The sequence below is a fragment of the Gymnogyps californianus genome, chromosome 7, assembly GCF_018139145.2.
Source record: "Gymnogyps californianus isolate 813 chromosome 7, ASM1813914v2, whole genome shotgun sequence".
Lineage (NCBI taxonomy): Eukaryota > Metazoa > Chordata > Aves > Accipitriformes > Cathartidae > Gymnogyps > Gymnogyps californianus.
In genome coordinates this window covers 25,348,270-25,361,549 of record NC_059477.1, presented here as the reverse complement: position 1 = coordinate 25,361,549, position 13,280 = coordinate 25,348,270, and the positions used below count along the sequence as shown (strand labels likewise).

General features: G+C 37.8%; 1 protein-coding gene across 2 annotated transcripts in view; it reads left to right on the top strand.

Moving 5' to 3' along the window:
- Positions 1-13,280, top strand: part of TANK (TRAF family member associated NFKB activator) — a 39,790-nt gene that overhangs the window by 21,875 nt on the left and 4,635 nt on the right. For both annotated transcript variants that reach the window (XM_050899609.1, XM_050899610.1), the window contains 4 exons: positions 5,417-5,596; positions 6,885-6,961; positions 9,161-9,279; positions 10,915-11,498. In XM_050899609.1, the coding sequence (XP_050755566.1) occupies positions 5,417-5,596; positions 6,885-6,961; positions 9,161-9,279; positions 10,915-11,498 (960 nt within the window). The remainder of the gene's footprint in view (positions 1-5,416; positions 5,597-6,884; positions 6,962-9,160; positions 9,280-10,914; positions 11,499-13,280) is intronic.

Genomic DNA, 13,280 nt, shown 5'->3' with positions numbered 1-13,280 from the left:
ACCAAAGGGACCTAAATTGCTGCCTGTTTTTGAGTACAGCTTAGCTAAACTTTATTAACTAGGAAGAATGTGGATCCAGTTACTGTTTCAGAGCCAAAGATGCCCAGCAAAGAAAACCTTAGTAAGCGAGATTAGACAAGGTCAAGTAAAGCTTCTTCTGCATGCTATTTTTAGTACAGAGTCAGACATCAGAATCCTTGTAAACTCCATAAAACATGAAGCTAAAGTCAGTACCTGTGACAGCAAAACATGCACATGTTCATGTTTTCCTGGGTCAAGAACCTCAGTATTAAACACTGTGTGGAGTTTATTGATCAGAATGTCTTGTGCCGTGAAAAAGAGGAGGAAACTGTGTCAGGAATGAATGATGCCTATGGTATACAAAACTGTTCATCCTGCAATAAATGTTTAGGTCTATTTTTGTGCAGGACATAAGCAGAGGAATGGCAGATGTACAGTAGTCATCTTTGTGCTCAAAATTATGGTGCTAAAATGACTTAAGTAACTAAGAGCAGCTACTGCAGCAGTCTTGTAGAGTTGTGTGTTCCAGTCAATACCAGCTTCTCTAGTGTCACTTTGTTTCCTATCTTTGATGCAAAGCTGTACTTTATGATTTTATGCTAGCTGACAATTTTATGCATTTAGCTGTTCTTTGCTGCTGGTATGATGTATGCAGTAGGATTAGTTAGGCTCTGCTACCTGATACAAGAAATTCTGGTATTGATAGCCTTTTTTTCTTATTGCTTCATCTGTTTAAACTATCTCTATCCAATAATAAAGAAGAGTTTGTAGTTAAACTGTTAAAAGTTACAGTTAATATTCCCTGAGACCACTTACAGTAGTTCGTCAGTTGAGTAGTATTTTTCCTTGAAACCATCTGACAGTTTGTTTGTTCTAGGAAGCCACTGAAACAGGCTATTATAGCACACTTCAGGGAAAAATAAAAGGACCTGCCTTTGTAGCAGTACAGTCTGGGGACTGGCTGTGGAGCAGCTCTGCTGGAAAGGAGCTGGGGCCTTGTTAGACAGCAAGCTGAACATGAGCCAGCAGTGTGTCCTGGCAGAAAAGAAGGGCAACAGCTTTCTGGGCTGTATTAACAGGCGCACAGCTAGCACACCCAGGGAAGCAAGTATCTCCCTCTATTCAGCATTCATTGGACTTCATCTAGAATACTACATCCACTTTGGGGACCTCTAGTACAGAAAAGACATTGATAAACTAGAGTGAGTTCAGCAGAGGCCCCACGGAGATAGTTGGTGGCTTGAGTACATACCCCATGAAAAGAAGCTGCAGAAACTGGACTTGTGCAGCCTGGAGAAGAGATGGCTTCAGGGGAAGCTAATAGCTTTCCAATACCTACATTGAGGTTATCAGGCAGATGGAGCCAGGCTCTTAACGGTGGTGCATGGCAAGAGGATGAGAGAGAATGGACAGTTGAAACATGACAGGTTCAGACTGGACATAAGGGAAAACTTTTCACCATGAGGACAGCCAGGCATTGGAAAAGGTTGCCTGGAGAGGTTGTATAGTCTCCATCCTTGAGAATTCAAGACCAAACTGAGTAACCTGATCAGACGTCGTAACTGACCCTGCTTTGATTAGAAGCTAGAGAACCCTTGAGGTCCCTTCCAACTTGAATTATCCTCTGATCCTGTAAAGCTTCTCCAAAAGAAAAGATACTGATCTGTTCATAATACAGATGTAACCTCTTTGCTGGCTGCTAATACCAGCATGCTTAAAAGATCCATTGTGTGGCCAAGTACTTAACTGAGCAGGAATGACCTGTGTGACATACTTACTTGTCATGGCATTAGCTTTATAAGCTTCAGCCCGTTTATAAATGTTACCACATTGTTGCAAACACCCAAACTCAGTCAGTATTAGAAACTGTAAGATCATCAAGCTATGAAGGGCTGTATTATTGAAAGATCCCAAAAGGTGTAATTGTTTCTCCAGTGTTTTTCCTCGTGTGATACCCTGACGGTGCACAAGAACAATGATTTACGTCAGTATGTACTGATACATCCTCATTGCAACATGTTGCATGGCTCTTCTCACATTGGTTACCACGTGGCTTTTCTCACTGCTTGCTTAAATCTTGTCCCCACTTCCTGCAGGAGAATGTAGGAGAAATGGAAGAGAACTACTGGCCATTACTGCAGTGCTCCCAGTTATCTGAAAACTTTTGAAAGGCCACATGTTATTTGGAGCTGTAATAGTCCCAAACAGATAAATGATGTGTGTGCAGACCAATGCTGTATCACAGGCTCAGTGAAAGAGCTATTTTACTGTCCTTAAGATGGAGTTGCTCTTCAAGGGCAAGTGTTGTCTTTGATATAAGCTTTTTCCTAGGTGTTTGGATTTCCAGCAAATCATTTTCAAAGGAAAATACAGGAGAAGCTGCATCCCATTGGCTTTTTAAATGGCAAATGGAATTTGACCATGGAATGGTCAGACTAGATATAAGGAAGAAATTTTTTACAATGAGGGTGGTGAAACACTGGAACAGGTTGCCCAGAGAGGTGGTAGATGCCCCATCCCTGGAAACATTCAAGGTCAGGTTGGACAGGGCTCTGAGCAACCTGATCTAGTTGAAGATGTCCCTGCTCATTGCAGGGGGGGTTGGACTAGATGACCTTTAAAGGTCTCTTCCAACCCAAACTATTCTGTGGTTCTAATGTTTGGGAACCCTATGACCAAATAATGGCTCAGTGGTAGCTTGGGGTCTGTGAACCCACACCATAAAATATCACTGCCTTCCCATTCCTGGAATGGCAAAGAGCAGTTCCCCATACTATAGCTACTGTGACTTTGTAGTCTTTAAAGAACATGGAAAAGCTATATCGTTATAAGATTATGTTCAGCATCTGTCCCTGCTATAACTTTCTTCAAAGTATTTTCAGATCTGTTAAGAACACTTTCCTGCATGTCTCCATCTCCTCTTAACATAAATTGATATTTTTTTCCCACATCACTAGGTATGATTGTCTTTTCTCATTCATCAGATACTTCCTTAATTTGCTTTGAACTTTCTGTGCCTCATAGTACTGTAATTCTTCCTAGTGTTCTTGTTGTGCCATTTGAGAAAATGAAATCTAGCTGCTGTACCATCGGTTACAGAAGATGATGTATGGGTTCTTTAGCCTCAAATCTTCGGTCTTCTTGTTTGGTTGTTTTTTTCCAGAACTATATCAAAAAATCTTTCTCCTTTTTTCTATTTTGCTGTTTGGTTTTGTTTTTTTTAATCTGCTTCCCTGGATTCTTATCTACCATGATGTATACAGAGTCCACACTAGAAGAGTATAGAAAGTGTTTCATGATCTGTCCTAGGACTATACATATATTCCCCACACCACCTGCCAGAAGTATAAAGCATGGAAGAAGGGTTAGGATTAAGGAGTTTTGCTGGGATAGAAACATCCCATTTTTAGACAATGTTTTGAACCGACTGAGCAGAAGAGGCTTAATCTGGATCCCTGAGATACCACCCAAGTCCAGAGTTGCATTGAAGCTCTTACTGTAGGTTTACTATTCAAAGTCACAATTTAAACTAAAGGAAAAAACCAATGCCTTCAAAGCTGTTTTTCTGCGGTTTTTTTATCCAGCTAGTATAACTTTTTGAGGCTAAACTGTTGTGTCAGCTGCATATACACACATCCATGCTTAACCACCTGGTGTCTCTGTAGACCGGCTCTGGACCCATCCCTACATGGCTGTCATTGTCTAGTAGACTAGCCCCTACCTACCTAATCTCCAAATGCACAAACTCACCCTATTTAGGTCTCATTTGTAAATAAAACAAATGTTCTTGCAAAAGCACTTATTTGCTTCTTTCCTTTTCACCTTGCCCTACCTGTCTACAGGACTATTTCACTGCATTTCGCTTACTTACACTACTTCTTGCAGAGTTAACCCTTTGGGCTTCCTTCTCTTATAGAGACAGACATGGGGCTTCAGGCCACTTTTTGTGACACTTGATACATACAGTTCAAGATCAGTGTTTCTATAGATTTCATAAACTGACAACTGTAAGGTTTTCATAGCCACAGTTTTTAATCATAGGTTGTTTCTTGAAAATTATCCCAAGGACTATCTTTGTGCATATTAAAAAAATTGTTTGTTATATTCTTCTTCATTCCACTAAAAAGCCCACATACATAAAAATTCCATTAATTACCAGATAGCTAGTTAAAGTGGGGCCAGCCACTGCTTTTTATTTCACAAATCTTTATAGCATTGCAATATTTGTAATGTAATCCTGGTTATACATACAAATTCAGGGACAAAAGGCTGGAGAACAGCCCTGCGGAAAGAGATCTGGGTGTTTGGGTTGATGGCAAGTCGATAGGAGTCAACAGTGTGCCCTAGCAGTCAAAAGGGCCAACTGTGTCCTGGGGTGCATCAAGCACAGCATAGCTAGCCGGTCGAGGGAGGTGATTGTCCCACTCCGCACTGCACTGGTGCAGCCGCACCTTGAGTACTGTGTGCAGTTCTGGGCACCTCAGTATAAGAAGGACATCAGACTATTAGAGTGTGTCCAGAGGAGGGCGACCAAGATGATGAAAGGCCTTGAGGCCAAGACTTATGAGGAGCTGCTGAGGTCACTTGGTTTATTCAGCTTGGGGAAGAGAAGGCTGAGGGGTGACCTCATCGCAGTCTACAACTTCCTCAAGGCAGGCAGCAGAGGGGGAGGTGCTGATCTCCTCTCTCTGGTGACCAGCGATAGGACACGAGGAAATGGAATGAAGCTGCATGAGGGGAAGTTCATATTGGACATTAGGAAAAGGTTCTTCACTGAGAGGGTAGCTGGTCACTGGAACAGGCTCCCCAGGGAAGTCGTCACAGCACCAAGCCTCTCAGAGTTCAAAGAGCATCTGGACAACACTCTTAGTCATATGGTTTAGTTTTAGGTAGTCGTGCGAGGAGCAGGGAGTTGGACTCAATGATCCTTATGGGTCCCTTCCAACTTGAGATATTCTATGATTTGTTCTTGGGTCTGCTCAAAAATTAAAGTAGCTGCAGAATATCACCTTCTTCAAAATTGTTTAAGATTGATTGAAATTAATGAAATATTATTTTATATGTTGTACATACAATATATTGTACATAAAATGTTAATGTAAATAATATAGTAAGTGAGCCAAGAGAGTGTCTTTATTTTTTATAAACACTAATATGACTTTCAAAAATTCAGAACATACAGTTGTTTTGAGTAATCATCTATGATGAGTTACATCTATGTGTAGTGGTAGAAGGTCTTTACTATGAGTTTAAAATTAATAATGTAATAAATAAGACCGACCCTTACTTATGTTGCAAAAGCTTAACTTTTAGCTTATTCCAGACTGCTGAATAGTTATATTCCACAAGCCTCAATTCTACTAATTGTACTGGTGTTTCTAAAATTATTTTTTAGGAACAGTTAGAAAGTGAGAGCATGAAATTGAAGCAACTTGAGGACAAAAACAATCAAAAGGAAAGGAAGCTTCTATCTATTGTTTCCAAACAAGAAGATAAAATAAGAACTCTGAAAAGCAAATTGAAAGAATTAAATGAAGCACAAAAGGGTATGCAGATGCCAACATATAAAAGGGAGGTAAGATAAGAAACCAAGTAGAGATAAAATGAAAAAACCAAACATTTGTAAATTATTACTTCTTTCAAATATGTTTATACTAATTATTCTAAGAAACTGATTTTAAATTTCAGCATTATATAATTACTAGGAAATCGTTAAAGTATATAAAGCACATAGGGAACACTGAACTATTAAATACATATTGGTTGGTTTGTGTTTTAATTATTTTATGTTATGTCATTAAAATTTTAGTATTTTAGTATTTGTGAAAACTCCAGATTAGCATTTCTGTTATATAATTTTCAGTTGTAAGTTTTCACCAAGATTGAGTTGATTTTTTCACTTTTATGCCTCCCTATTTTTGTTACAGAATAGCATCCAGAGTGCTATTCTGTCCTTGTGGGATAGCTGGAGTGCAGTCATCAATGTGAATCTACCCATGTAAACATATTTTAGCTAGCTAATTTAAAGTGAACGTAGGTAAGGGTAGGAGCACAGCAACACATAACTTGTTGCTATTAGACTTCCCAAGCATTGCTTAACTTACTGTAGCAAGTATTTGTAACCCATGTTGCTAGGTATAAGGCAGCTCAAATGTGTCTACAGGAGCTGCAGTTGCGCTTTAGTGCAAGGTAAGACAAACCTGCCTGCTATGGGTCTGTGATTATAAACAATGTATCATTGAAATCAGCTCATTTGGCAGACATATGATCAAGTTCTGTGTCTGATTTGGAGCACATATGAACTACCCAGGCCGTCTGGTAATGTAGATCTAGTGGAACTGCAGCTTAATGACTGGTTATTATAAAAACTTTCCTTAATGCCTGGCAGATTTAAAACTATGTAATACTAGAGTGAACCACAAGGTGGTAGTCAAAGTTAATAACTTATTTAAAAGCCTGCTAGAACTCTTGACGTACTAGCTTGTGATGTGTTCATTGAAAATTTCAGTGAATAAATTGATTTTTAAGAGCTAAAATAGCTGGATACCTCACTAACAAGCTTATACACAATATATAATCTTACCTTATACATGGTTGAAACAGAATTACAGTCAAGCAATATTCTTAGAACCAGTTTCCTTTCAAGGGAGTATGAGCAGAGGAATGCCACACTGAGTTGCTAAGTTAAACTAAAAATAGGAATTTCACACAAAGAGTAAACAACTGCTTTTGTCATTTTGTGAATGTTTTGAGAGCTTCCAGAAGGACTAGGTGAAGGATCCCGTGACATTTTATTCATATCAGGGTGAAGAGCAAAATTAATATGCTAACCTGTGATCAATATTTTCATATTTTACTTGAAGGTGAAAAGTAAGAAAGTTGTTCCAGATAAGCCTGAATTATCTCTAGGGATCTCTGGTATTTCACCTATGCCTGAAAGGTAAATACTTTTGCAGCATTTTTTAAATTTGCTTTTAATTGTCTTTTCTGCCATTAAATAAGACCAGCTATTTCCCTCTTTTCTACACAGTACCTTAAAAAATGGATGGGGGCGGCAGGGGAGAGGGGAGCGGGGAGCAGCAGAGGTCAAACAGCCGGTGTAGGAAGGTAATAAAGCCAGCAACTATGTGGAATCATAGCTGGGGCTTTGCAAGTATGTAGGGATAAGTTGGGAGGAAGAAAAATAGCCACTTGGTTCAGCAGGAGGTTAAACTCTGTGGGAAACAGCAGTGGATGTTAATGCTGGGTTTTGGATACGCATTAACTCCCTTGCATTAACTCTCTTCAGAACAGGAATGTACAACCATAATGGATTAACTGATGGCAGCACAGCAGAGGAGCCTGCTGCGCTGCCAGGAGGAGGTCTGATAGTCAGCATGAAGAAGTAATTCTTGGCCTGATCCATCCTAAATGAGAGAGTTTGAAACCAGGTTTATCTGTAAGCTGAAGCCAGCCAGCCAGCCAGCCCTATGACCAAGGGACCAAAAACTGTGTATTTCCTAAGCAAATATTCCCTCTTCTGCCAGTGTTTTGGGAAAAATATTGACGAAAGTCTTAGGTTTGCATTTTTCACAGGATGGGCAGTTTTGCTGAGGTCAAGTAGAAGATTCTCTAGGGTGAGGCTAGGAGAGTATTAGGGAAAAGTATCATAAATTCTTGCTGTCTTTTTATACTCTTGCCTAGGCATCTGCTTTTGGCCACTCTCAGACATAGGCTAGGTGAACTTCGTGGATCTTTAGTCTGACTCGCTACTGCTTTATGATAAGAAAGAGAGAAAATAAGATTGTGATGTGATGTGATAAAGACTTTTTTGTCTTTACTGATTTATATCTAAAAAATTAAAAACCTTTACCTGTCTTCTGTCTCCCTGCTCTCAAATAGCTCCCTTACTTTACTGTTTTCTTGGGAAGAGGTATGTGACTGGTAAGATTACTGGTAATCTTACACTAGTAAGATTATAGTATCACAAATATCTAGCAAATTAAGATTGATTCATCTAATCATATGTATATTTTAAAGCTCTGATTAGAAACTTGTGTTAAGAGTCTTTTTTAATTTCTTATTTATCAAAACACCTAAAAAATGGTCAGAATGTGTTAACAGTAGCAACTTCAACTCTGTCTGTAGATTTTTTTTCCAAATGAGATACAAATAGACATTGTGTCTTCAAAAAGAGAAGCACAGCAGAAGTAGGAACACAGCTCGTGACACTCCTGTTTGCTATATGAATAAGCAATAAAAAGGAAAACAATTCACTGGATTAAAGAAAAATCCCTTTTGAGCTCTTTTGATCCAAAGACGCAAAAGAGAACACAAATCCAATTTGTCACCAACTTCACTTTTTCATCCTTGAAGTTCATTTTATAAAATCCATGATATTGTGCTTAGAAATATATATTACTTAGCAAATTTATCAAAATTGCACAATGGAATTTTATGGATGCATCAATAACTGGATAATGTAGTGCCTTTGGGCAAATAAAACTCACACCAGCATGAAGAATTATTTTTACCATTCTCAGTGCAGATAACTAGATATCAGATGTCCATATGATACTCTGGAAAAGATATAATTAAAAAAATCCTTCAAAGGAAAAGTCATGTGATATTGTATAAAACAGAGAAGGAATGAGTTCACGAGCCCCTCTCCAAAATATCAGGTAGACAGAGGAGGAAGGAACCGTAACAAATGCTTGTGTGTTCCTTCTCCTGCAAAGTCTGAAATGCACAGAAAACAATGGAAAACAATTAATGTTCACAGCAGCAGCATCTTATTTTCCCTAGAATGAGATGGAAACAATACCCTTGTGAAAGATACGCTGTTCCACAAAATACCTGAGGGAACTGAAAGAAATGTAAAGGTTGGATTTGGGGGGGGTGGTCCTTGCAGAGTCAGGCCCTAAGCTTGAATGTATGTGTGTATGATATGACTAAACAGCTCTTTGACAACATTTTCTTTTCCCTTTTCTGCTTGCTTTTACTGAGGAGAACAAAAATATGTATACATATGCTGAGGAACAAGGTATCCAAGAAAAGTAGCTTACACTATTGTTTTTCTCTGCTTTGTGGGTGTGACTAGATTAAAGGTCACAACAAGCTGAATTCATTGTCTCTTTAATTTACAATTTTGATCTTCCAGGGAGAATCTGGAGACTATTTTCCAGGACATGAAAGAAGAGTGTCATCGAATATGTATGCTAGCCAGAGAACAAACAGACCAACTGAGTAAATTTAAGATAAAGCCAGAACCTGAAACTGGTAATATCATACTTAAGCTCTTATTGTGATTCAACTGTTTGAAAGCTTTGCTTTATATTTGAAAATACTGTAAATTACACATACATAGAAGTACTTCCACTGTTTACCATCTGCCTTTTTCAAGTCTGTTCACATGATGCTCAGTATTTCACCAAGAAAACGCACCGCCAGTTTTGGCATTCTATGACGAATGCTCCAAATCACATGCTATAAAAGACAGTCATCACATCAATGGCTCTTGTAATTGTTTTGTCCCTTGGAGTGAGAGGCAGGCACTTACTACATGTGATATCCCATCATACTGTGTGAATGACAGCACTTGCTTGCTTTTAATTTAGCTGTCAGTTCAAAAGATGTCTGTTATGAATGTCTCTAGCCCCAGATCTGTTAGAGGAGAACTGCCGGACTGAGGAGAGTCAGAGGACTTATTTTCTAGACTTCCTTGTGCAGACTTTTGAATACTCTTTTGTTATATGGGACAAGAGCTTAATCCAACACTTCCTGAAAACAAAAGAAAGGCTTGATTTTTGTTGCAACTGGAAGAGATTCTGCATGTCCGGTTCTTTTAATGTTTACATTTAATATAATGTAAGCTACTACGGGTATTCCCTACTAGCTTTTCTTAATAGTAGGATCAGACTCTTAAGTGATTTCAAAAAACACCCGCCAAACTTAGCCGGTTGAAGCAAAAGACACTGATTTCAGCACTTGCTTCTAATTTAGGTTATACCATTACTGAAGTTTTGTTACATGAAGTGCTAATGTGTAGCTTGTGGCTTCAGATTGCTATGTCTGAACTGTATTGTTATATTCTGATTGTACGCTACTAAACTTTATTATTTGGGGGTGGGAATTTTGGGGGATGAGTGCTTGGCAACTTATTTCAGAATGGACTTGTTTTCCTTAAATAAGTGCCTAACTCAACTGTGTGAAAAGCTATACATGATATAGATTTAATCTGTTTGATTTCTGTTAGTTCTGTGGCCCACTTTACTACAATATGAGTGATGTCAGAAGGCTGCTGTACAATAAATGCGTACTGAAGTTATTCTCTCACCTGATTAGGAGTAACCATGTATATTATTACCATTTTTGTTAATAAAGTGCCAAAAATGAAGCAGAAATTCTCAAAACAAAGGGAAAATATGGTCCCACTTCTGAATAGTTATTCAGTTTAAATATTTACCTAATTTGGAAACCAATGGGAGTTTGGTACCTGAATACCTTCTAAAATCGTGCTCATGATGCCTAGCATGTTCTTGGCACCGTGTGAAATGGTTTTGGTTCCAGCTTCTATTTCTGCCAGAACACTTCAGTAAATATATGCAACTATGTGTTAAGAGTATGGGACAACATAATTTTCAATAAAATGAAAATGTTTATAGCCATAAATCAAAGAGAAATAGAATTATTAGAACAGGATTATTTCCTTTTATTTCTGTTCTGATAGTCTTTGTGTCAGAGCTAATGTTTGTGAAAGAGAACTACGCCTCAAATTGATTTCAAAGAGAAAAAATAAAGGTTAAAAAGCCAAGAAGGAAGATCAAAAACCTCTCAGGAAAAATACACCAACACCACCTTTAATAACTACACTTCAGTGGACTATTTAATGTTTTCTTCATTTTTTCTTCACAGAAATACAGTTTTCCATGCCGATACAGTGTACTGATAAAACTGATGAACAAGCAGAAGAGCTTTTTAAGCCTCGGGTTATAAAGGATATAAATAGAGGTGCATCATGCATCACATCTATCACACCAAGAGGAGTGGGCCAAGATGAGGACAACAACTCTGTAGAATCACTTTCTAAATTTAATGTCAAGTTTCCACCTACAGACAATGACTCTGCTTTCTTGCAGAGCACTCAGGAAAAACCAGCAGTTCCTTGTACTGGTATAGCTGAAAACATGCTTCAAGATCATCATTTTAACCTGGAGCACAGAGACCGTGCTGTTAACCTCAGTAAATTGGAACCTAACTCATTTGAAGCTCATGGAGTTGATCTCATGACCTCAGCTTTACAAAGCTTAACTACTGTTGACAAAACAAACCCCCCAAATCATGCAAACATGCCCATAGAAAATATCCATGACAAAACATGTTTAAAAACAACAAACACTGGTTTCACATTTGTACCTAAGCACACAAACCAGGGTGTACCTGAAGTAATTTTTTCTTCTTTAGAAGCTGCTGGGACAACCGTCAGAGGTCCTCATCAGGTATCCTTCTATAAATACTACACATTTCAAAAAATGGTAATGATTCAGACAACCACTTTGCAAAGATCTTTGAGACAGGATTAATATATTCTGTGAGGTATCTCATCAGTCTTTTTTTAAGACAATAGCTCTTGTCAGTTCTTCTTCCCGATACTGAAGTATGTGTACAAAGCACTTTTCCAGTGAAAGGGCAGGAATTTAAGCAGATGTAGCACTGGATATGCTTGCACAAATTGCAGTTCATTTAGATATTAATTGCTTCTATATCTATTTCAAAGCTGTCATTAATCGTAAGTTGCCCCCTAGATTGCTTTCTTTCTACCCTTGATCTCAGTTGAATAGGGCACATAATTGTTTTAATTGTTTTTAATGTACAGCAGAGAATATGACAAATGGACTAATTAAAAAGCTGAACAGATAAATACTTCAATGTGGAAAAATTATCTACTTTTTATCTCAATCTGAGGTATAAACAGCACCCTGTTCCTCCCCTCTAAGAAAACTTAAAATTTTTTCTTCATAGTTTAAGCAGTCAAGGAGGAAAGCACATTTATTTTTTCAAATGAAGGGAAGTTCACTAAAATACTTTGGTTTAGGTTTATGTAGGTACTTTGGGCTTGAATTTCAGTTATAGCTACTTAACATCCATGGGAGCTTCTGAAAGCAAGGCCCAGGTGCTGTAATGGAGAAAAACATTTCAGCAGGTTCTGACAATCACGTCTCTGAATACTTTGCTTCTTTTGTGTAACATCCTGTCTCAACTGAAGTTGCTGGAAAAATTATTATGGACCTTTATAGACTGATTTTTTTTACGTTTCTGTGGCTTTTCTCACACCTTGTGAGAGGACAGCTTTTCAAAAATAAGCAAATAATAATATTTAGGAATTCTGTGACAGTGGATTTGGCATATTTTTACTATTTACATTGATGTGGGTTTGTGTTCTTTGGTAATGATAAGGTACATGCAGGAGAAGAGCTTTACCTGTCAACTTGGCTGCTGCATGACATGCAAAACTAGCATTTGGAAAGCGTTCGTAGGACATGATAACTTTAATGTTTTCTTCTCCTAAAATGTACCCAGTCTAGTTTAATTTTCTATTGCAAACCAGTTTTGGATAAAAGTTTAAAGCATGGAAAGTTTGCTGTTCTTCATCATTGTATTTTAAACCATAAGCCTGATTTTTCAAAATGTATTTTAAATATCTATTTGTAATGTGGGAGATCTCAATTCTATACCAACTTGCTAATCACAGTTTTTATTGTGCTTTATTTTTCATTGGGTCCTCAGTTAAAGTTGTGACTGAGTTAAACAAATTAAACCATTTATTTTATCAGTGGTAGAATTCCTGTGGAGCTGTGAAGCATTCACTCCATTGCTTGTTGCTATCCTCTTTTTCTGTATTCCCTCTCCAGCTTGTTCTTTTACTAGTTAGTCTGTATATTCATTTTTCAATAGATGGCACCCTGCATTGTATATTACAGCAAGTGAAACAGCTGGTATGTGATTATAAATTGGTAGGGGAGTATGCAGCTTAAAAAGTAGAGAATTGCAGTTGAATAGCAGTAAGCCTTTGGTTTAATTATTGGTATTTCTGCAAAATAAGGAAATTAATTTGGAGCCATCATTTAAAATGTAAATTATCTACTTTGTGGAGAAAAATGTAATAATGCTAACACTGGGAGAAAAGAAAGCTAATGGTGAACTGTTTCAGTATTTGTAAGTCATATCTACAATAGCACTGTAGAACATACAGGACATTGATTAAAATGTTTTATCTTATC